At 31.6% G+C, this 26,791-nt stretch overlaps 1 protein-coding gene across 7 annotated transcripts; it reads right to left on the reverse strand.

Annotated features, from left to right (window-relative positions):
• Positions 1-702: 702 nt before the first annotated feature.
• Positions 703-26,226, reverse strand: LOC143257065 (protein HGV2-like). 7 transcript variants are annotated; one of them, XM_076515195.1, is made up of 12 exons: positions 26,060-26,226; positions 20,365-20,591; positions 13,962-14,027; positions 11,780-12,340; positions 10,691-10,854; positions 10,211-10,275; positions 9,674-9,847; positions 8,852-9,143; positions 5,193-5,234; positions 4,030-4,083; positions 1,749-1,832; positions 703-977 (listed from the first exon to the last, which is right to left on the reverse strand). In XM_076515195.1, exons 1-12 carry the CDS (start codon positions 26,098-26,100, stop codon positions 918-920), a joined length of 1,830 nt encoding a protein of 609 aa, XP_076371310.1. In that variant the 5' UTR covers positions 26,101-26,226; the 3' UTR covers positions 703-917. The 7 variants fall into 7 exon arrangements, with proteins under 7 accessions (XP_076371310.1, XP_076371309.1, XP_076371311.1 ...); XM_076515194.1 differs by having other exon boundaries at positions 1,749-1,874; XM_076515196.1 differs by having other exon boundaries at positions 1,749-1,874; positions 25,994-26,212.
• Between the last annotated feature and the right edge of the window lie 565 nt (positions 26,227-26,791).

The raw sequence follows: 26,791 nt of genomic DNA on the forward strand, positions 1-26,791 counted from the left end.
GTGTTTACTAGAATGTTGTCTTGTAAGTTTTTACCAAATGTTGGTTAGTTTTTCTTTGATGTCAGGAACATATGCAATGCAGCAATGTAAGGTTTTGTAGTTTGTTGTTTCTTGGAATTTGTTTGTTGTTGATTTAGGCCTGTGCGTATAATTTTTTCCCAACAGTTTTTGGAGGAAATTTGTTGATGAAGTGTTTTATATATTGATGATTTCATCATTAATTTTATCATGGTGAGCATAGTTTTATTCCTGTGTTTATTTGGTTTCTTAATGTTTTATGTGCAGAGTCATAATGTATAATCCACTATGGATGATTTTTCGGTTTTGAATTGTGTATCAATTCTTGTGATCTTGAGGTTAAGAAATGGTACTTGCTTAGTTTTATCATGTTCACAGCTGAACTTGTGGTTGAAAAAAACTGTATTCTGCAATTTTTACACTCTTGCCCCTAAGATGTGCCTGACAATGGTCACTTGCAAACTCTTTGTTAACATGAAAATGACCTAAAGTTAAAACGTTTTTAGGTACTTCATTTTAAGGAAAGTTTTAATACCCATACCAGCCATCTTGAGAATACATAACAATGAACTGACTCTTGTCTGAATGATACACCACCTTGTTAATATCCTTGAAATTTCAGTTCTATTTTATTACCTATTCAATAAGAAATACTGCTGTTTAAAATTCTCTTGATGCCACACATTTTTTCTATATAACTTTTTTTATTTCAAATACAATGAAAAATTATATTAAAAGCAAAACACTGATTTCTAAAAATTGGTAAAAATAACTCTGAACAATACCAACACTTAAAAATTTATCATCATAAGTAAAAAAAACACATCTGGTTTTCTTAAAAAAATGCAGTTTTTATATCTGTCTGAAGCTATCGAATGTACAAAATGTTTTTTTGTTTATCACGTGGTTTGAATATCTGTTCTTTTCTTTGCCTGTGCCTCAAGTTTCTCTCCAACATCCTTAAAAAAAGTTACATATAAAAGAAGTTAATTACCACTAAAACCTTAGACTTGAAAAATGTATGCAAGAATTACACAAACTTCAAAACAAATTATTTAAAATGTAAGAGAACATACTAACACTATTTCCTCATGTTTGCACACACTTGGAGTGGTTGGTACATTATATGCAAGATATGTAGGCTCTAAATACAGTGAGCCAACCACGAGTATGGCTGTGCAATTAATTTGGTTAGCTATCAGCATTGAGTAATGTTATATAAAATAATCTGCCCACATTACAATTAAGTCTATTACTGTCATGAAAGTAACCAACTACTCAAAACTACGATTATTCTATCTACATAGATTTCTACTGTGATTTTTTTAAAAGTTAAAAATTTATTCAGTTCCTGGAGGTTAGGGATATTGGCTTGTGGATTAACAAGTGGTTTTATTCCTGGTTGGTACCAACCACGTGTGCTTTTGGCCTCAGGTTAAAAAAAAAGGCTTGTTGCAAGTTTAGTTTGTTTGTTTTTTATAAACCTTAGTGTCTTTAGTTGTGATCATAATAGACCAAATAGAAAAAAAAAAAACTCATCTCCTGGTGCACAAGACTCTTAATCCAACCCTGGTAATAGCTGTTACACTTCTTTTGTATGTTTAAGTTACATATCTAATGAAATTAAGTACAATATGATTATATACAAATACTTTGAAAATTAAGCCACTTTGAACAAACACCTTTGTATCAAGCTACAAACAACATCGCAGTGTTTAAAATCCACTTACCACACTGGTTTGTATTTTTCCGTTTGCTTCTGTTTTATCACTGGTTAAAGATGTATTATCTTCATCTGGCCTAGGCTTCTTTGCCTGAAGATCAGAATTTTGCTCATCTACTTCATCTGGCTTTCTCTGAGTATTCAATTATACTTAAAATCTTAAGGTCTAATGGATAGTTTGTTTTTTTCAAATTAGAGTTTCAAACAATATTTCTTTTAACAAACCTGTACTAGCAAATCTATGTTGAAAACAAATACAGATAATTACTGTGAAGAATGGTGGTTTTCAAGCTGTTATATAGAATGAAATAGTAAAATTAAATTTATGGAAAGGAATTGGAACACATCAAAAGCAGCTGTAAATTGAACTTAATGGTAAACTTTATATAATTGTAATTTCTAAATTTATTACTTTAACCATTTCACAATGAACTTTGTATAATATACAAGTGTTAGATATATACTATAATTTTTAACTGAGTATGAGTACTTTCACAAAAACTGATACTTCTTGTAAAGACTTGAAATCTTTTACACACAAAAAATCAGTTTTATAAATGGAGTATTTTTACTAAAGATCTGTTCGTGAATATATTCTCTATTGTTACTAGTCCAAGTGCAATGCGATTTTTCATGTCATGGTTAAAAGTATTCTTTTCCCAAAAATTTCAAACATTATTTGTGTAATCTAGAAACCTCTTAAATACATTTCAAATATTTGTTTTCAGTAAGACTGTTGCTTTCTATACCTTAACTATGTGGGTTCTGTCAATTTAACCAACATTGTCAGCACCATAAAAACAAAACTGGGAAATAAGTATAAATTGCTTTTTTTATGGTTCTAGAATAAATACAAATTACAACAAATGTTTAGTCTAAATAGCTTAAATCTCATAGAACTAGGCATTTATTATGTTGACCTTCTAATCATGCCTTGCTAAGATTACAGAACTTGCATTGACAAGGCACACATGCACTCATGTTACTATATTTAATAATGTAAAACTGACCTTTAGTGTTTACAAAGTGACCTGTCTTGGCTGTGTTTTAGTGCACTAGTATTTGGTAAAATAGTCACATTTCAATTAATATATAATCCAGACATGCAGATTATTACCATTTACCAAAAAGTCCTATTTTTTCTTAAAACATAAAACAGTAAATATATAAGTGTGGCAAACAATTATATGTTCCAGTTACGACAATCTTTGTTCTTCATAGCCTACCAACCCTTTTCAAATTTTGCACAGAGGATGTAAAATGTACATACAAGGACCTAAAAACATTTTCCTTGGAAATAACCAAAAAACAATTGTAGTTCACTATATCAATACCACAAAATTCCATTACATTTATGAAGCTTGGTAATTAACTTATATTTTGTCTTTTGAAAAAAAAAAAAAATGTAATTTCAAGTAGGCTCAAGACAAAACCTACCTGCTTGAAATTTTGGTTTGAAAGAATGAGATGGCTTTCAAGAACTTTAAAATTAATGAGAAAGCAATTACATGGTCAATTTGAGCATTTGTTTAATTATTCACATTCTGTATATTGACATATGCATACAATGGACTGTTTATAAAAAAACAGAGGTGACCAGCATGTTTGATGTAATACATAAACAATATACATCTCAGCATACAGAAAGATACAAGGTTCTCAATTTATATTCTAGCTAGTGAATACATGTAATGAGTCCCTAATTCATATGAAATTACAACCTGAGTAATTTAATATCAAAAATGTCTAATCTGAACCAGTGCTGCATTCAACATACCATGCGACTCACAAAAAAAAAAAATATTTAAGTGTGCTATTTTAATATTTACTTTTAAATTAAAAAAATAATATATAATGGAACCTGAATTATAATCTATAATTTGATAAAGTAACTGAAAAATTCATAAAATAGCAGTTCAGTAAAACTGAATGCATGTCAACAAATGCAATATTGCCTTTGACCCATGATCTGTTAAGATACAATTAAAATGCGGACATTTTTCATTTCACCATTCTCCAACCCTTTTTTTTTGCAAACTTTTAATGGGTATTTAAGTTTGCACATTAAGACTACTTTCTAACCCCTTTTGTAGACTTAATCATTAATCAAGACTGTTTATTAAGCCTACTTTCTAGAACAACAAAATTGTACCCAAAGGCATTTCAGACCTGATTAAATGCAACTTATTCTTGTTAGATTTTTTTTAAACAAACTTCTCATTAATAAAAGTTTATTAATCATAAATATTACAGTTATTCATAAACTAAAAATATAAAGAAATAATCACCTTTCTCTTCACTAAGTGAGCAATGCTTGTTGCTGCTTTTGTTGGAGAAACATTCTAGAGAAAAAAGGACAATGATTTGGTTTAATTGTAAACACAGCCCTAAATACACAGTGGCCACTGTATACTCATCAAAAGTGCTTTCCTTTAAAAAAAAAAAAACTTTCCACTATATATAGATATATACATACATAATCAATTAAAAAGGGTTTCCTTAAATGTAAACAGTGACCACTGTATAGTTAATAAAAAATGTTCCACTAAATAATGGTCACCATTTACTCATTAACCCGTTCAATACAATAGCTGGATTTATTGTACTTGACATTTAAGTGTTCAGCACAGGAGGATGTACTAGTGTCACAACAAGTTTGCTTTATGGTACAAAAACCTAGGTACTTGCACGTCCTCAAATTTTCAGCTTTAATATCATGTGTGTACCAAGCAAAAGTGTAACTAGTGGATTTTGATACTGAAAACGTACATAAAAAAAACAAGTAACTTTTTTTTGAATGGATAAAATATTTTGCAAAGCCGCTGAAAATTTAATTGCACACTCATAGTGTCTAAGTTCAAAATAAATACTGTACTCCTCTTTAATTGCCTCTGCCCTGTATAAACAACACTACATAATTTCCAAAATAAAAATAAGCACATCAATAGCTCATTGTCATGAATTTGAAAATGTAAAAAAAAAAACTGAAGTTAGGTTTAGACTTTACTTATTGCTAGCTGAATTGAAAATTTTTAAATGTATGGAATTTATCAAACCAAAATATCAAAATTACAATATTGTTCACTTACTATACACAATGTTCAGAATTACTTAAGTTTTCAAAGTGCTTAAAAGGGAGAAAACATTAAATACAACCATATGGTTTTCTTTTCTTATTTGTACAGATGATTATATAGAATATGTGCATGCACACAACCAAAATTCAATAACTTCCTTAAATAATAGTATACTCTTCAAGTACTTTGAAAAAATACAGCCATAAAGGATTAGTAACCAATTAAATAATTTACACAATAGTTAAACCAAATACAGAATATTTAAAAGCATAATTACGAACTTTTTATTTAAATAACACAAAACTAAAAGTGAACCATACATCTAACTCCAAATGATTTAAATAAGACACACTAAAATAAAGTTTAAAACTAACCTGTGAGGTACTATCATCATCTGTGTTGGATAAATTATTTTCCTGCAGAAGGAGAGAAAAAAATATGAAAAATATTTAATTGAGCAAAGATCTAGGCTGTGGCTACAATATAGTTCTTTACAATGTAAGCAGTTTGGTGTTATTTAATATAATGTATGTTTAAAGTCAAGCATCCTTAAACCACCTTTTTTGAAAATTAGAATTATCTTAAAGGAATATGACTTCTACCTTGCCAAAATTTGTATCTGTGTGCCCTACTCCTACTATTCTCTGTTAAATATGGTCTGAAGTCTTTCCAACAATTCAATGTCTTTCCTAATTTCTTAGGTAAGGAACCAAATACTGAATACAATATTCCAAATGTTGTGTAATCAGTTATAGATACAATGAAATTATAACCTCTTTAGACTTGTATTAAGTATTTCTGTAGATACAATCTTCAATCCTATTTGCCTAAACACTAGCAACAGCACACTGTTTGAATAATTTAGAAACTGTTCAACTATTACACCAAGATCCCATTCATTCATAACATTAAGGTTATTCCCACCCAAATTATATTTATAATTTGAATTACAACCCACATGCAAAATTGTAATTATAATTATTTGTCCAATTCTAAATGATCTAAATACTTTTGTAAAACAGCAGAATCTTCACAGCTAGCAACACTCAATACCAAATTTAAGTAATTTATTGATTGTTCCTTCATCTGTCATTGATGTAAATCAAAAAGGGAAAAAGTCGAAAGACTGAGTGCCCTGAGGTACACACACCACTTATGACATTAATCCATTTTGACTGGCCTCCATTCATAATACCCTCTGCTTTCTTCCATCTAGCCACTCTTCTATCCGGTTAATTAACTTCTCTCCAACACTCAGAGAATTTGTTTACAAGCCTTTTACATGGCACTTTGTCAAGTTCTTAGAAATCCAGATACACCAAATCTATATCCTCACCCTCATGTACATAAGTAGTAACAATTTCAAAGAATGCCAAAAGATTTGCAAGAAAAGATTTCCTTTGTATTTTCAAGACAGTTAGCATGGATATTAAAACTAATTAAAATAAAGTACAGAACAATGTTTCGATATTCTTATGTCATCTTCAAGTTAACAAAGAGTTTGCAACTTATGGACAAGATTGTAGAGGGCATTGTAGTTAGATGTTAGATTACTAATTAGTATAGGTATAAAGGTGTTCCTTTATATTGGTTTAATTTTGGTTTTAGTTGTACAAGTAGGGTTTCTTTGATTTTGTATTTGTTTCCATACTTAGTATCCGAGTTGTTTTTTTCTATGGTTATGCTGTGTTGTGTTTATTTGATTTGCAGTGCTCAAAAAAGTGTGAAGGTAGTTTTGTGTTCTTCAAATTTGGTTTCTATATTGGAAAAACAAGCAAAAAAAATGGAAGTTGTGGCAGTTGTTGCATTGTATTTTATAAATAATGTTGGTGTTGTGTTTGTCAGTGTAGTTTTTACATAGTATGGACTTTAGTTTTGTACCTGGTTTTGAATAAATTTGGTGTTTACTGGAATGCTGTGCTAAGTTTTTTTTCCAAATGGTTATTTTCTTGCTGATATCAGAAATATATGGTATATAGCAGCATAAGGTTTTGTAGTTTGTTGTTGATCGAGGTGCATGCACATGTTTTTCAATGGTTTTTGGAAGAAATTTGTTGATGTTAAGTGTTTTTGTTGATTTCATCTTCAATTTTATTGGCTGAGCATAGTTTTGACTGTTCATTTGGTTTCTTAACATGTTGAGTTTTTGTTTTGTTTCATATGGGTGATTTTTCTGTGGATTTCTACTTTGAATTGTATATTGATTCCGTGATCTTGAGGTTGAGAAATGCTATTTGGTTAGTTTGTTTTCTGTTCACAGGTGAACTTAATGTTGAGGTGTATGGAATTAACAAGGTTGATAAAACTAAGTGTGTTCTTTAGATGTGAATCCAGCAATTGTATCGTCAACATATCTATACCAGCATAGTGGTGGACGTAAGGCTGACTTGATTGCTTGAGATCCAATCTGTGTCATGAAAATGTTGGCTAGAAACTAGTAGAAACCCAAATGGATTCAATCTATTTGTTATTATCTTTGATAATGTTTACAGGATGTACTTCACATTTTACATATAAAGCCACTTCTACCACCTCTTTAATATTCTGTTTCTATTAAACAGCCTTTTAAAACCTTGTATTTCAAAGAAACTTCTGTCAAAAATAATCTATTAGGTTGAGGAATAATTTGTGAGCGTTTTTAAATAATTTCATTCAAGCATTACATGCAAGACTATACAATACTTCAATGCATGAACACATTACACCCAAAACATTTATTATGATACTTTATTTCATGTAATACCTAGGTATATAGTATGCATTGTTTAAAACAAAATTGCAAGAAATTAAATGTGAAAAGCAGATGGTGTTGAAAATGCTCAATTTTGTCCACTTGACATTCCATTTAATGAGCTGAAAATGAAAGCAAAAATTAGACATATGAAAATCAAACACACTATGTATTAGAGCAAAAAATTATCTACCAAATGACATGAAATATTTTGTGAAAGCGTTTCATTTATGAATATATTTTTTTAACTTGAAAAAACACTCACGAATTATTCCTCAACCCAATATGTTTAACCATGTTGCAGGTATTCTCATTAAATGAAAATCCTCCATTCCTACTAATATGCTAAATTCATTTATTTCTTAAACTTCTAGCAAACACAACAGTAACAATTAACAAATAAGTGTATTCTTGTAACTAGTTCTATATTAATTTCTTCTGCTAAACTTTTCTATTTTTGCATTTAGTTTTCCTGGTCCTCACCATTAAGTTTTAGTTTAAAAATTCTCTTACAGCCAAGTTTTATAGTTTTAGCAAATAAACCAGCCCCCTACCATATTTAAATATAAACCATCTAATCCAAAAAAGCTCCCTTCTACTGAACTAATCCCCAAAGTCCAATCTGACAATCTTCTTGTCCCTACAAACTGTCTCCTTTTTGCAAGTCATTATTCTGTAGTCTTTGGCACATTATTTAATTGAATAGAAACTACTTAATGTAATAGTGAAATTAATAAGAAAAAGGATTAAGTTGCATTGACACTCTAGGGAAATTAAAAAAGACTGAGATGAGTACTTCATGCCATTTTGTGTAATTTTCATTTATTATTATAAAAGTGAGAAAAACTGACAACTTTTTAGGTAAGATAATATAAATATTATTCTTTTCATATTTTCAATGAAGTATGCTTGCAAGCAGCCCATAGATTATGCAATTTCATACCATAATATGAACTGCACCTTCTCTGCACAACTCAAAATTTATATGGCATAAATAGTAGTTAGACAGTTCAAAGGGCAATAAAGCATTAACATTCAAGTATAAACAGATGCCTAATATTACAAGCTTTAAGCTGCTAAAACAAAGCATTATAGTTTTCTGTTACCATTTACAGGCATTCCAGAAAGAAAATATGGGAAGGTTATTACTATTTTACAATTTTTGTATGGTGATTACAAGGTCAGTTAACTCAAATGCTTTCCTATAGAGTTAATGTAAAGAACATATAAAATGTAAAGCTCTTCTGAAACACTGGTCTGTAATTACACAGTTAACACTAAAAGGCAACAACTACATCTTACCTCTGATGTATGGAGTCTTTTGGCAGCAGCTTCTCTCATGGTTTCCTCAAAATTTCTCTTAATGTCAGCAGTATCTTCAATCTTGCTCTTAATGTCTGGGATAATTTCCTTTAATTCATCTATCTCCTTGATAATGTTAACAGAATCATCCTGGCTATCCTGCAACTTATCCTTCAGAGACTTCTGCAGATTCACTATTCTATCTTCTATCACCTGAATGGCTTTCTCATAGTGTTCAATAGCATTGTCAAATTGGTTGTCCAATGAATATGCTAAACCCAGCTGGAAAAAGCTACAAAACCTCAGGATTATAACTCACACAGGAAAACTTCTAGTGAGATTAATTGTAAGACTGATTTTTTTAAATAAAAGTTATTGGTATACTGTAACCAACAAATATCATAACTCTCCCCTCAAGTAATTTGGTGCATAAATGTTGTGTTTTTAACATGTTTAAAAATCCAATGTGACCCTTTTCCACTAGTAAAGCTATGGTTAAATACTTTTGTTTTGATGTTTTGATTTACTTCAGTACTTTAAGTTAAGGGAGAGTATTTCTCAGCAGTGTTAAGCTTCTACTCCCACAAGGGATTTATTTAATACAGCTATGAAGTTAGTTTCTCAAACTACAGGAGTACCAACATATTTGCTGTAGTAATACAAACTATGAATTAAATGTTTATAACAAAAGTTAAACACTCTCCAGCAATTCATTGTAACATTTTTGTTTTTCACAAAATATTAGTCAGATGTTTATGGCAAATTTGCAATAATTTTAGGGTTTTGATTCCTTCTGCAAGTTTAGTTTTATCACAAGGATACGCATCAGCCAAGTTCCTGTCGTCAGGTTGAAGCAGCTCTTTCCTCATTTGTAAACACTCATTCAGGTCATTTACAGCCTGACTGTAATTTTCTGACTCTATACTGACTTCACCAAGCTTAAGCAGTACTTCTGAAGTTTTTAACCTCATCAAATAATCACCACCATCAGCTTGTCTAAAGCAAATCAATAAAAATTGTAATTGAAATAACCTCTCCATCAACATGACAAATCATTTGTAAGCCATGTGAACAAGCTTTAAAAGCTTGCACAAAGAATCAATCCAAAAACAAAACATGAAGGATTAACAAAATTATCAACTAGTACAATATATAAATGTGTGTATGAACACACAATAACAAGTGCAGAACTATTAATAAAAAACAACATTAAGAGCATTTTGCTTAACACAAGAAATTATGCAAACCTTCTCAACAAATACAAATTACTGACAAAAGGTTCTGTTCACAAATATCAAAAAGTTTACTTCTTAATGATTTTTACTTTCTAACAAGACCTAACACTAAACAAGATAATACCTCTTACAGATAACCTTTGCTAATTCAAGAACTTCCCATGCTAACTGTAGGTTTGAGATTTCATCCTAAACAAAAGAGAAACAACATTGAAGCTATGATAATAGACTGGTAGAATCATTAAGGATGCTAGAATATTCTATGCAAAACAATATTACAATTCAAAGTGAAATACACCTTATAATACAAAACTTAGCTGGAAAAACAATCACTAATACTATATTTATTCGTAATATCCCAATCTACATGCAAATATTCCTTTTGAATAACTAAGAGAATTTAGAGACCACATTTAACACCGTAAAATAAAAACTTCTACTTCAGCAACTACTCTCCAAATGGTTAATTTCTGCCCAAAATTAATATAGTTTGAAATAAGCAAACATCATTCCAATGCTATGGATTCTCATATAATAGTGACCTTGCTTGCAGAATATTAAGTGTACTCCCACTACGTTTACAAACTTGAGATACTCATCACACCTCTTCATCATCTTTCGTAGATTTCTCTCCTGATGATGTACTAGGTTGGAGCTCACTAAGCCCTCTCTCTTTCACATTATTCTTTACCACTTCTTCAGTTTCTTTATTTTGCTCTTCATCTAAATCTTCATCTTCTTCATCTTCAGGATTTTCTCCTTCTTTCTCTTCAAACCAAGTAACAATTAAACAGCAAATTTGAATGAGTGCATGTGAAACCCTTTACATTTCAAAATAACTGATAACTTAAATTTCTGATGTTTCTAAGTGTAACATAAGCACATTGCTCACACATTTCCATCAATATAATGAAAAGGTTTCAAGCTTTGTTTAGCTTAAACTGAAGTCAGAACATACAACACGTAAGCTACCTGTAACACTGATAAACTCTGTGAATGAAAGAAGATAACTCTTAAAATAAAAATGTTAAGAAAACCACGATGACTGAAAAAGGTCGAAACGTTGTTTGCTCCTCTACATAATTTTCCCAACCCAAACCAGCCATTTTTACATACATATTTTTCTCTACAAGTGGGTTTTCTTGTCATCACTGATTATACGAAAAAGTGTTTGAATGATAATAATAATAATAATGTGGTGCAGGTGAAATACAATTTAAGGTTATATTACAATGTATAATCAAACAATAATCAGTTTCTTACAATTACAATGCACCTATATTTGATATTGAAATTATTCTACAACCCTTTTTCATAAACTTAATCTTTGTCAAGAGAACTTGACAAAACATGATAAAGTCAGAACTTCAGCACAACTACCCCTTTTGACAGCCAACCACCCAGATGATCACACTGAAAGTGATCAAGACAGATCAGTTACATAAAACAAAGTAAATATCTAACAATAAAATGTCTAAAAGGAAAACCAAGTTTAAATCAAATGAAATGAATGGGAGGAGTGAAACATGTTTACAGATGCAAAGGTAACAGCAAAACATATGTAAAGATGATGCTTCATTTTTTTAACCATTATAAATTTCACAGAAAAACACACTACCACAGTTAGTATGTGCATGTGCAGTTTGGTTAGCATGAATTGTTTAGGATCCAATGAATGTTACCATAAACATACCTTGGACTTTAACTTCCTCATCTGTTTCCATATGTTCATGTTCCTCAATAGATGCATCTTGGCCTTTAGTTTTCTTCTGTTCCTTCTTAGTTGCAACTACTACCTTATCTTTAGTGTGACTAGCCTCATTTTCATCTTCAATTTTTTCAGATGTTTTGGTAGTCAACAATTCATCCTTTTGTTTAATGTTACCTTTTGGAATTTCTAAATTTACAAACAAATTTTGTTCTTTTTTCTTGTTCCTCCCTACTTCTACATTTACTGGTTTATGGACAACAGTAACATTTTTCTCACTTTGTCCTTGAACTTCTGGAGTTAAAGTTGCACTTAAAGCCACATTATCACCAAATTGCAACTTTTCAGAGCAACTGTCTTCCCAGGTTTTTTTTATTACACTTTCAGTCCTTTTTCCAGCTTTATTAAAATCACCTAAACTATCAGTCTGTTTACTATTACTTGACTGGACAACCTCCCGACAGCATTCAAGTTTATCATCCAAATCTCGTGAATTCTCATCAATTGCAGCATCAACCTCGTGAATGATCATCTCTCTTTCTTCACCTACACAAACAAAGCAGCAGAAAGACAAGCACAGATGCAACAGAAATCAAAACCCTTTTTTTCTATGAGCACAAGCCTAAAACAACCAAGATGAAAAGCACAAACCTGAGACACACAGCCAATTACTAATGCAGTCTTTCAGTACAATCTTAGCAATAAAACATGTGAAAAACACTGAAAAAAAATTTCCATCATTTACCATAGAAAATGTTAGTTTTTATCTATTTAATATATATAATACAATCATATACCAGTAACTGACATAAAAGTACAAAATTTACCAAGGTCTTAAAATTACACAAGTTTTAAAAATGAAATTGTATCTTAGAAAAATTATCTGAAAACATCTGTACAAACTACCAAACAGATAAATTAGGTTCCAAAAGAAAATGTAGTCATCATTTGTTGAGAACCATGAATAGCTTGGATATTATATCTACCATGGAAAGAAAGAAAGAAAAGGGAGAGACTTATAAACTATAAAGCCACATTGAACTGGAATTATGCTTCAGGCTATTTCTCTAATCTATTCACAAGAAGATTTACTTGCACTATTATTGTAATAAACTACAGAATCAGGGACAAAACATCTGTACTTGTCTGGATCAGAGAATTTTACTTAAGAGTTTTTAAGATGTGTATACAACTTCTACCAATACATTGGATGTACACTATTACACTAATAAGTATATTCACATTTTGAGTATCATTAAGCCATGTAGATATTTAAAACAAGGAAGCGATATTTACATGATTTGTAGGTAAAGACATATCTAATTTATTTATTGTTGATTCCATTATATCACACAACATTTAAACCATAATTTTAATTAATTTTTACATTTTAGACAATGATTTAGTTTCATAGGTAGATTTATGACATAAAATTATAGTTTACAAATGATAATACTCAACCTAAATGATGCCCTATTAATGATTGAATGTATTCTAATCTGCACAGATCCCATTGTCTTGATTTATGATAGTGAAATGTAAACAGTTTGTCTTTAAAAGATTTTATTGTTGGCTTATTTAATTAAAAATCAATTTTCATCCATAACAAAATATTGGAAATAAAACACCAGCTTTATATATCTTATAGAACTAACACTACACTGGACATGGAAAACATCTACTATTACAATAAAAAATAAGTTAAAAAGAAAAAAGATATTGATGGTACTTTCATACTATAGTGAGTGGGTTGTATTCCAATTTTTAAAAGTTTCCCAATTTATTTTGCCACTGACTCACTGCTGAAACTGGTGATTTAGAGTATAGTATATACAAAAATATGAATAAAACATATTCAAAAGTATGATTAATATTAGAGTTTGACAATTAAGCAAGCAACTCTGGTGGCAGTGGAGATTAAAATCTCAGTTTGCTATACTTTATCTTGCATTAACTACATTGAAGTACATGGCACATGTTTTAAATATTTTGTGGCTATTTCTGTGCCCCAAGCTATGATTCTTTTCAATAATTGGAGATACCCATTGAAGTTCCAAATCTCTTAAGCTAGCCAAACATCATGTTATATTAGGTTTATGACACTGATTTTTCTTTGAGACTAAGATTTCTCAAATTCACCCTTAAATAATAAAATCTGTTAACCTACCAGTTACATTTTCTGGATTTTCAACTTGGTCATCTTCTGATTCAGCATCATCATCTTCACTTGGCACTGAGAAGTATTAAAATAAAAAAGGCTAAAGCAACATCTTTTTAAGAAGTAAAAAAACACTAAACTGTATTCATAAAAATTTTGTTTCATATGCATTTTTAGACATAACACACCAAAGATACACTTAACAAATTGGTGAAATACCATAACTTCATCTTCAACAAAACTACCTTTGACAGCTAACTACCCAGATGATCACATGACATTAGGTATGGAGGAAAAGAACCTCCATTTTCCACACTATCCTATTATTCAGGATCCTACTACTTTTAGGAAATATATAATACAGAACTCATAGTAATTTATATTAAATAAAACAATTTCTTCAATAGTAATGCTAGTTCTTAATATAATAATTATTTTTCTAGAATCTGTTTTTGTAATTTTTGTCAAATTTAATGATGGATTTCTATACATAAAACATCTAATTCTTTCAATGAATTTACTTGTTTTACAATTGGTGCTACATACATAGGATGTATCACCAGATGGCTTCAAACTTAAGGGAGGGAACAAGCAAATCTAGTAAGTGATAAGAAATACAAAAGAGCACGTTATACGTTCATGTAATGTATGGAGTATTTTCTTCAGGAATACAGCAAGAAGTAATAATGAAAGTTACTGAGCAAAGACCATTGATCAAGTGGCTGAAACCCTCACATTAAGGAAAAAGGATCATCTAGGAAATTCATTCACATAGCTGTGTGCCAACATAATATACATAAAACATGGATAATAAAGAACCATTTTCCCTTTAAAGCTTTCCTTTCACACCCACAATGGAAGAAAAAAGGAATAAACTTCCTTCAAACAATTTACAATTTCCTTCTTAAACCTTTTATAAAGAGCCAGGCTTTACTGCTTTTAAATGTACATTTTCTTATATCAAAGCTATATTAGGCTATCTGCTGTGCCCACTGATGGGAATCAAACCTCTGGTTTTAGGAATTAAGTCTGAAGACTTACTGCTGTCCTACTGGGGAACTCGCTACTTCTAATAACAGCTTAGTATGGACTAAGTATTATTATTAGTGTTAAAAACTTAACACTCCTACGAAAAGTGGAGCCTAATAGGCCCCAGAGCAACTTGAAAGGTTATTAATATTAGGCTAATAATTTTGTATTTAAATGAAATTGCCATTTAAATCCATTAATGAATGGATTAACGAGATTCCCACTGTCCCTATCTACTATCTAGCAAAACCACAGCCAGGGGAACGGGCTTGGAGAAATCAGGACTAGAAACGTCTTTTCGTAGAAGTGTTAATTCCTTAACTCGAACCTCATTTGTCTTCTAAACGTCTTGTACACTATTCTTTCAGAATAATAAAGTGTTAAGAAATCAGAAACTTTTATTCATCCAAAGATGGTACAATGAACTTCAATATGATCATCTTTAGGGTTCAGCATGATGTTAACTTGTCAAGCTAGCATTAAAATTGGGAGAAGGAAACTATTGTGAACAAATGTTATCCAATCATTTTTCAATATTTGTTCTACACCCAGCTATACACACACATTACACAAAACTAAAATGATGGCTATAATTTTTTCTGCACAAAAATGGGGAAGAAAATAGATTGGCACAGCTACATATATTATCTTTTGAAGATGTTTCTCAGTAAAATGTATTAGCTCTCCTTGTAAACATTAGTACACCACTGAAAAAAGTTTGTTTTTCATTTCATTCTTTTTACAAAACAATGTTCATTATATTTATAAGAAGTATTACAAGAATATTAAATACCAAAATACAGGTCAAATTATAATAATTTTGGAATTTTTCCAAATTTTCCATGATGACAAGAAAACCCACTTGTAGAGAAAAATATTTATGTATAAACAGCTGGTATGGATAGAGAAAGCTCTATGTAGAGGAGTGAACAATGTTTTGACCTTCAGTCATTGTCAGGGTCACAAAGAAAAAGAAGTAACTGACCAATAGCTGACCACATACCTGATGATGACCAAAGAAGGTCGAAACGTTGTTCACTCCTCTACATAAAGCTTTCTCTACCCATACCAGCTGTTTTTACATATATATATATATATATATATATATATATATATATATTTTCCAAATTTTATCATACTTTTTAAAACCTCAAAGTTGATATGAAACCCACCAACTACAAAAAACAATTACCTTAAAGTTATTAATACAAACTCAAATACATAGAGAAAACAAGTTTATTTTGCAACAATATAACAGTGTATAATAAAGCATGCTGTTGACATGTTTAACATTAAAAAGGCACAAATTAAATATCAAAAGAAAAGGGCTGAATTAATTTTATTAGTCAGTGCTGGGTAGTAACTTAAAATTTGAAGGCTTTATTTAATAAAGTTAGCAATCTGTTGTTCTGGAGCAAGAATTGTAGTTTTCAATAAGGAAAGTGACAATTGATTCAATATGCAAACACATACAATATTCAGGTGGGTTATCTCAAGCTGCATAGTTTTACCAAAAGTGGTAGTTTGTAAAGTTATCACAAATGTAATTATATTACCCACAACTGCATAGGGATGGGCAATACCTTTGATTTTTAACACGTTCACAGATATACTCCGTTTAGGAGACTTAGAACAAGATTACATTTGTAAAATGTATAAAACAGCAAATGTTTTGTTGCAGTAAAGAGATATTGCAAAAAAAACAAACCAAAAAACATCAAGTATTTTAATTTGGATGTCTACCAAAGCTAAGTTTTTTTCTTTTATCTCAAATGTAAAGTTTATACATGGATTTCTTAATTTAGATATTCTAGAAGTTCTTGGTGTGATAAGTGTTGCAAACATGTAGAAAAGCATCATCAAGGTATCTTCTATATAATACTGGTTTGCAATAGATGCATCATTTTTTTGCTACTGACGTTCATAATAAAATAGGAAAATATGTGTCAGAGTCAGACTTAGGGGTGTTTTCATCCCCACTCAATTTTATCTGGTCATAAAGTTCACCATTAAATCTGAATTATTTCTAAGCTTTTGGTTGTATCAAATACTTCTTTGCCCTTTGTAGACAGATATCACATAAATGAGCAGAAAAAACAAGGAGCACATTCAACTAAGAGAGAACTATAGCCAGAATATGATCTGAACCATGTAATACTAATGAAATTAAGTCCCAAAAATTAAATGTGTAAAGTGAAAAAGGATGTGCCCCTAGGTGTAGAGTGACTAAAGCATCATGAACTGTACATGGTAACTCAACTGCATTCAAAACCCATGCTATTTGAAACTAACATCCATACATGAATAGAATGAAGATCATATTGTTGGAAAGTCAATTGCAATCCAAGACTCAGCTGCCAGGTATTGATATCCATGTGAGGGTACGAAAGAGGATCATACTATCAGGAAGTTAACTACAATTCAAAACTCAGGCTATGGAGAATTAGTATTTATGCAGGAAGGTAGGATCATGTCAGTGGCAAGCCAACTATAATTCAAAACCCAGTCATCTGACAGGGGTAGGAAAAACAATCATACTGTCTTCAACACAAGTTCATGAAACCAGAGGGAATCTCGTACTTCCTGACATGTGAATATAAATTGAAATACTCATTTGAGAAACCAACATTTGGTATCAAAAAGATGTCTATGTTATGTAAACCATCTCCCTCTAATGCAAAATTAACCAAAACCATCTCAAGTGCATTAACATGCTCAGAATAACAAACACAGATATAGCAAAAGGGAAAGAACTGTAACAATCCACAATTACCTCCAGTGAGACCTACCACAATGTGGAAGTATAAACAAGGAAGAAATAAAACATCTTTAATACATGGGTGAGGACTTTTGTTGATTGGTTCTGCTTTAAATCCAAAATCTAGATACTGGAAACCAATACTGACATGGGTGGAGGTAGAATGAAGTGGTGAACTGCAATTTTAACTGTTCACTCTCATGCCACAAAGAAGATATCTTGTTATCTACACCAGCAGAACACCACCACCTTACTCTCAATTGAATAGATTTAATCATTTGTATATTTTGCAGAAGTAATTACCTGTTGGATCAGGAAATATAAAAGGTGTAGGAAAGGATTGCCCAAAAACACAAAACAGAGGAGACAGAAGACTTCTGATCCAAAAGTAAAAGAGGACATCTGCACAATGAAGAACAGTAGGTTGATAAAAAAAAAAACCTTAACCCAGAAACCAGTGACATAAAATTATATTTGTGTTGAGAAACTTCCATGTTGGAAAGGGAAATGAAACAAGTCAGCAAAGAGACTAACAGTTGGGAGAAGCAAGATCACTTTGCCAACAACCAGAGAAAAATTAGGCATGAAGATGGAGGACAAGAAGACTTAGATGACAGAGGTGACTGAGGATGACAAAGGAAGATGGAGCTGGAAAAGTTGCAGAAACTACACCTATGACAGCCAGGAAAGAGCTGTCAAAAGGAATGAACAAAAAGTGTCAAGAATGAACAAAATCTTCTAGAGAAATGAATGTTTATGACCAATCCTGAGAGAAAATGTTGACAGTTAAAGCAAGATGACAAGAAACCAGAGACCAAAACCAAGCTTATTTGTGATTAAGGGATGTAGTAAAGGCCACTTGAAAACAAAAGGATCAAGAGACCACTCTGGTAAATAACTGTTACATGGATAGGAATCCAAGAGTGAAAGCATCTAGAACACGACTCAATAACAGGAATGTCGAGCACGTGGGCTCAAAAGGAAGATCAAAGTATTAATACTGAAAGATGGAGAACAGATGTTATCTTGGTGATTGAGATAAGCAATCAATGAAGTTGAAATGGATCATTACCAGATGGAGAAAATCAACCAAAACAACCTACAGCAGGAAACTCTGGGACACTGATATGATAAAACTTTTGGCCATACACAATAAAACCCGAATCTTCCAGTTAAACACCCCACCAGCGCAAGTTGTATTTAACTTCAAACGCTGCTCAATGACAAGGGTAGGAAGAAGAGTAACAAGAGCTGACAAAGGATAGAGAAATCCAATGATGGACTTCACTACCTGCAGCTTGTAAAAATAGAGGTAGAGGTATAACATTGAAGCTGGAGCATGAACCTCAGAATTCATTGTAGAACTGTGTATAATCAAACAAATGTTTGACATAAAATGTGACTAAGCAAAATTCTCATTACGAAAATTAAATCATGAAAATAACAATTCAAGTGAAGAACACCAAAAGAAAAAAGAACATGGCCAATTGCTGCCAAACAAGTGATAGTTTGGTGGAATTGAACAGAGGAAGTCGCATGTGTCATAAAAGTATGTTGCATTCTCATTGGTGGAAGGTTAATGTGTGACAATGTGCATTAGAGATGCAGTCAATTCCAGTGAAGAGGAGATAGCTTGTGGCATGTGTAAAAATATTTTTTACATATGAAGGGCAGCACTGAATGAGAATAACTATTTATGTAACGGGAGGTAATTTACTGTATCAGAAGAAATGCTACTGCAAATTAAAAACTTTCTATCCTTGAATAAAGGATAATTTATCTGCTAGTTTCTTGGTGCAAGTGCTTGCCCCTTCACAACTGTGGTTTATCCCACTAAGTTGACAGATACCAACCTGTGTTTATAAACTGATTTAGTAATGTTTAGATAAATTAACTACAGCAATCTATTTCATTGTAACCTGTAAATGAAAACAGAACTTATTACTGATCAAAAAATTACATTCTAAAAATCCAAACAATTAACTTATTTTACATCCATTAATATGGAATTTATTTTCATTTTTGTATCAAAGATTTATTTCAATTACAGTGTTTGTTATAAAATACTTAGGATCATGAATATTGCTATATTTTTATTCATAAAAATAACAGAAAATTTAGAAACTCAATCTTTAATAATACTTTACTATCAATGATTTGAATAACTTTTATTTTGTGAATTACAGTTCAAAGACAACATACAAACCACATAAGACCTACTCCTCAAGACTTTGGAAAACCACACCCAGTAAAGTGAAACTTTAAAAAATCTTCATAAAATTATAAATTCTCCATTTAAATTGCTGCCATTGCCAACTTATTCTATAAGCCAATTGCCCCAATAGAAATATTAACCCTATTTCCAACTTCCAAAGCACTGCTCACAACCAACCATGTTTAGTTTAAAATTATCTTTAATGAACAACTTCCCAACTACGATGAAAACCAGCCAACTATGTGGGTGTTTGATGTTTAGTGCAAAAACAAAGGAGACCCCATTTTCTCTTAGAGCCAAACCAAATTCTCTTTGTATATGGCTGGGTTTAAAAAAAAAATTTAAGAGCAGGTGCAAACATTTAAGTTTTAGCAGTAAATATAACAAACAGCACATGTACACAAACTCACCTCCTTCAAGTGCATTTCCAAGAACACCAATTTCAAGTCTTGCCAGTTCCAAAAGAGCTTTTCCATAGAAGAAATATACCTCTCCACATTCATTGGCCATTTCTCCATATTTCTCAGTATAAAGTTTACAAGACTCTTGAAAACTAGAAACAGCTGATGGATAGTCTTGGACAACAAGATGCCTTTTACCTTCAATGAGGTAGTTCAGAGCTTCTTTGGCAACATTTCTTATAGAGACAAAGATAACAGATTCATAAAATATGTATAAAACTTTTGTTATTAAAAAAGTACTTCTTTTGTGCTAAAAGAACAAAAAGAGGAATATTAAAGTGTAAAGAGGTACTAGTATTGTAAAACCAAAAAGTTTGAAAGCTAGAAGCTCTGAGGATAGAAAAATTCAGTTATTTTAAACACTTTGGGGCTTGGATTGGTTGTCCCAAATATTAGAAGAATGAGATTACAATAAACATCTACAGATATATACTCTTCAAAAAAGAAATGCAAAAGGGATATTTTTGTTATTTTAAAGAGAAATATATGTAATAACGTTACAAGCTCAGAGTATGTGATGTTACGTGTTAAGGCACTGATTGTCAGACCAAAATGACAATAAAAGTTGTGCACTTTGAAAACGGAGGAAAACATCGGAATTTTCGCCAAAACGCATGCGTGTCCAATACATTTGTTTGAGAGATCTGCATGTTCTGCAAGTGCAACATGTGCAAAATCCCTATAAAAGTGATGGGTTCTCGGTTTCAATAGCTCAGTGTTAAGCCACCAACATGCAATACAGTTACGCCAAGACTGACTGAAGCACAACGCAACAACGCCATTGGTCGCTTGGAAGCAGGCAAATCTCGATCAGATGTTGCCAGAGCTGTGAATGTCCACCCAAGCACCATCACAAGGCTATGGAATCATCACCAACAACATGGATCAACTCGTGACCATCCACGATCTGGCAGACCTCGTGTGACCACGCCCGCACAAGATTGCAACATTCGGTTACGTCACCTTTGGGATAGGACCACCACTGTGACGTCTACTGCCTCAACCACACCAGGGCTGCGTAGGATTTCCGATCAGACCATACACAACCGTTGACGATATTCTTAGGCCCCATGTGCAACCCATCATGGTGAATGTCAATGACGTTTTTCAACATGACAACGCCCGTCCTCACACAGCCCAACTCACCACTGTCTTCTTGAGACACCACAACATCAACGTTCTTCCCTGGCCCTCCAGATCACCAGATTTAAACTCCATCGAACATCTTTGGGACGAGTTGGACCAACGTCTGCGACGGCGACAACCTCAACCACACACTCTACCTCAGCTTGCAGCAGCTTTGCAGGCTGAGTGGATAGCCATTCCACAGGATGTGATTCGTCTTCTCATCGCTTCCATGGGCAGGAGATGCCAAGCAGTTATTGATGCTCACGGGGGGCATACTCGTTATTGACGTTGAGTGATGTTAAACTTCAACTAGTGAGCGTGGACTGCACCTTTGCATGTTCAGCAGTGAATGTGCAAAGTTTCACACGTCATACAGAACTACCTGGAATAAACTTGTTAACAATTTGTCTCATATTTTGCCTTTCTTTTTTTTGAAGAGTATATTAAAGTACCATATTTCTTTCAAATCTGTCCTTGCATAACTACTCTTAGGAAAATTTAAATTTAAACTCACCTTTTACAGTATTACCAATTCCCCTCCTAAACACCCATATAATGATCACCACTTCTGCCAATGGAAACTCATTCTAAAAGCCAATCAAAAGCCCCCCCATTATTAAAATAATACAAACTTTATTGGAACCTAGTCTGCTCTTTCAAAATTTTAAAGTTGCGTCATTTCTTTTGTCTTTAGAATGCAATAAAGGAATTGGTTCTCTGGGTAAAACATCTTGCACCATCTCTTATTGCCCTACTTCACTAATAATAAATCATATATCATGGCCTTAAAACCAGTTTTCTGAAAATTTGGAACTAAAATTAACTTAAGATGTAGCTTATCATACCTAATTATTCAGTGATCACCTGTCCTCATTCTTATCAATCACTTTTTTTAAGTATATGGTCTCCAATTTATTTCATCTTCAATCTGACAAACTAATCTTTAAATATATTGTTGCACTTATGCTGCAGTCTTGTTTGACCTCACTGTTCTATCAATTTGTTTACTCCCACTTACCACAACACAAGTTTTTATTTAAATTATCTTAATATTTTTGTGGCTTCTGAAAGCAACTACCACCCAATCTGCTCAAGTAGAACCCATTTCTAGACCATAATTCATTACTACCCTGAAATATATCCCATACTATTGGGATAAGCATATCCCAAATAATCTTGTATTGAAGTCTTGGTTCCTGCTAAGTAATCCATTCCAACATCCACAGATCCATTCCAAAAAGCATCATTGGTATTTCTATCTCTAAACCACAGAATCCTTTATATTTATTTAAGAGTTCTGATTTAAAATTTCAAGCATCATTCGTATCTACATACACTATAAAAAAATAATATTCCTTAGCTTCCTTAACTGTAAACATAGTATGATATCCATTACTTAAGAACTTTTTAGTCCTAATTTTTCTGTTCTTCCAACTACAAACAGCTATCCTTATCTCAATATGTAAACCTCTTGATCATATTTTTCCTTGTTGCTTGTAGCCATACTGGAATTTGCCATGTTTGTTATAAAAGTTATATGTATCAAATTTCTCATAATTATACATTCTTCTGCAGATCAGTGGAGCTGTATGATCAGTAGCATTTACTCTTTGATCAACTTTCAGCTTCTTACATTATTACATTGACTAACCTATCGATAGCTTTTCAACCATGGCACAAACACTTAAAGGAAAAAAAAAGTTGGCACCAGATAATGTCAACTAGTTTTTCTTCCCTTGAACTCAAGACCCTCAAGTTACAAATTACAAAGTTTTCCTCACCCTCTAAACCAAACAATCTTGAAGTATAAAACTGGCAAGACTAAAATTGAACAGATCCCAGAAAGCTGTATGCTTAAATAACAAATATAATAGCAACAGTCTGATTGGATAATTGTAAATACTGATTTTGATTAGATGATTACTTTTAAAATAACCGACTGTTGGAATACGGGAAAACAATTGGAAATGCCAATTTTGGTTGAGCAATTACATCATGTAACATAAATTGATGGAATTGTTGCTCAATATTAATAATTTATCATTTGTTCTACTGCCCTCGGAATAAAATGAGAAAACCTGAATGCATCAATTATTTCAATACCCATGATTATAAAACAAAAATGGCAAGGTTCTAATACAGAATCCTGAGCTACTCCAATTGTGACATTAATTCAATTTCACTGAAGCCCATTTATTAAAACATTCTGGTTTCTTCCATCTAGCCACTTATTTATAATGCATAATTTAAGGAAAGCAAAGGAACTGTTAGTCCAAATACCATCCTACTCACAAGATTAAACCCAAAATAAAACACTCAAAGAGAGGTCTTATAAATTACATATTCATCAATACTTCCTCAAAATTAACTGCATCTATCACATCTGAAGGTAACCTACTTCAAGGGTTAACCATCCTGTTTGAAAAACAAAGTATGAACTAATGATGATTCCTACCTTGCCAAAACATTTATGTTCTACAATTTTACTATTTTACCATTAAGTACAAAAAAAGATTGTCCAAGAAATTAATAGTATTCATGCATTATCTTAAAAAGCTCAATGAAATCCTCTGCAAATTTTAAGAGAAAACAGATCTTAACTTATCCTAGTATGACAACCTTTTCATCCCAGATATCCTCTTTGTATCCTTCCTATGAACACTTTCCAATAATTCAACATGGCCTAATCAATAATAATAAAACCTCTTAACTTGTATTAAATATTTCTGTAGATATAACCAATAAGCAAACTTATCACACACACACATTTATAGACTTCTGTATTTCATTAAGCCTTTTTTTTGCAACACCTTGTCAAGCACTCTCTTTAAAGTTCAGATGAACCAAATCCACACCCTTACATAAGTAGTAACCTCTTCCAAGAATTGTCAAAAGACTAGCAAGGCAAAATTTTTCCTTACTTGAACCATGCTGGCTACCCAACAAAATTTTAAACTTTGTTTAAATGATTTTGAAAACCTTCCCTTACTGGAGTTTCTAAACCTCTTTCCACCATTGATGAAGAACTAACAGGCCTATAATTACTGGAAAAATCTTCAGCAGCACCAGTGAAAGGAGTAGTAACCATAACCAAATTTCAATCTTCTGGCATCTGCCCACTATTCAAGAACTAAAAGAAATATATAGCAATTAGCTTATATGTGAAACCATTAACTTCCTTCCTTGTTGCAGTATTATCTCATTTAGGAACTTCATCATTCTTTACATTTCCCAATTTTTTGTTAAGTTCAGAATTTAGATAATAAATTCCTACACCTAGGAATTTATCAAGATGATCAATTATCAGTCATAAGGCAGAAAAGTAGGAGTTAGTAACCCTAATGTCTTAGTCTTCAGAAATGAGCTTCTTTATCATGTCTCAAAAGCCTGACTTTTCCTGTTCGTCTGTACACTTTCAGTCAAACCCTTTTTGCATAACTCCTCTGATGTCCTGTTTGACAAACTCTTTCATCATTTATAATCACCATTCCCAGTCATAGCAGTATTTAAATTTGCAATATCTGTCTTTAATTTTATCCCTTGCTTATATATTTTTGTGAACCATTTTACTTTTTCCCTCCCAACAAGGAATGTGCACATCTTTAATATATTAAAATATATTCCTACATTTCTTTAGTATCTCATTTAACTCAACTGCCAACTTTATAACAGGTAATTTTTGTTGGACTTTCTCAAAATATTTAACCAACTTCTTATTTTTGATCTCCATATACAGTAAACATCAAACCTGAATGGACAATGATTACTTATACCTAAATGTTCCTCAATTTCAATCATTTATTGTTACCTGCTAATACAGAAATGTAAGACAGCATTACTTCTAGTAAATTCCCTTACAAACTGGTGAAAATATCTTGAACAATTTAAAAAACTTGTCTCCCTTTTGATTCCCAAACCATATGTCCAAAATAAAAATCCTCCATAATTATGACTCATTAAAAACTAAAATATTCTCATTGTCAAGTTTGTCACTCATTTTTCATCAGGTGGTCTATAAGAAATCGCAGCTAAAATCTTTCTCTGTGTTCGCTAGCAGAAATCCAAATAGATTCATTCTCGTGATATCAGTAAATTCAGCTAAAAGTTATTTATATTCTACACACAAACTAATGATGCTTCTTCTCTCATTCTTTTAACAGTTTAGTAAATAACCTATAGTATAATCTCGTACTTTTATTCAGACATTTAAAGCATATTAATGTAATTATTAAAAGAAAATAAATCGCAAACTCACGACATCCAACACGTTCATAACTTACAAGCTCTAAGTTTAATACAGTACTCCATCTTAAAGACCAATTACAAGAAGGTCGTAAATATTTCACGCTTTAATTAATATTTCCTATGCGAACTATAGGAGCACTTGCTGAATGTATTAGTAAAACTACTACTCATTTACTGTATATTAATAGTTGTATGGTATAATTACCTCTAGGCTTAACAAAATTGTTACTTCATTATAACTAAGTTTCATCTTAATCTCGTTTTTTTATACCTTTCTTCATTTTTAGGAGAAGGCACAACTTTGGTTGTCATAATAAAATATTCCACAGTTACACTATCTACGACTATGATAACAACTATATTTTGTACTTTTCGGTAAAGTTACAATGACAGACTATACAGCTACAAGTTCAAAGACCAATTCGCGCGTTTTTAAAGTACCTGACGTTTCACCCGAAAATCGACGTCATTAGGTTTAAAAAAGAATTATATTCAAATACTTTGGCTATTTTAAAGTTAAAGTGCTATAAAATTAGTCAAATATTTTGGAAATAAAAAATAAGAAGTCAAAACAATTAAAAGATGATACAAGATTTGTGTTTAAAATATAGAGGGCATTTTTTTTGCATGTTGTGTGCCACAATTCGTTCGTGCTTGTCACGTTTGTAGGAAAGTAGGTATTTTAAAATATTATTTAATATATACCTCTCTAGTGTAAAAGCATTTTCATTTATGATTACATATATATAAAATAATTCTTGATGTATTGTACAATGTTACTTATTATGTTCATTTTTACAAAGTATCTAAATTGGAGATACTTTTAGAATATGTCAAGTTTAACTTGTTATTTACAGTTTCAACCACTTCTATTTCTACTGTAGTTGTAATAGTACTAATAACACGAGTTGTTTTGTTCCTAACTAACAGAGTACTTCTACTATATAGTAATAATTATTAGGAATTTGGTAGAATTTTACTGTAACTTTTAGCGGCTAAGGTT

The sequence above is a fragment of the Tachypleus tridentatus genome, chromosome 7 (assembly GCF_004210375.1).
Source record: "Tachypleus tridentatus isolate NWPU-2018 chromosome 7, ASM421037v1, whole genome shotgun sequence".
Lineage (NCBI taxonomy): Eukaryota > Metazoa > Arthropoda > Merostomata > Xiphosura > Limulidae > Tachypleus > Tachypleus tridentatus.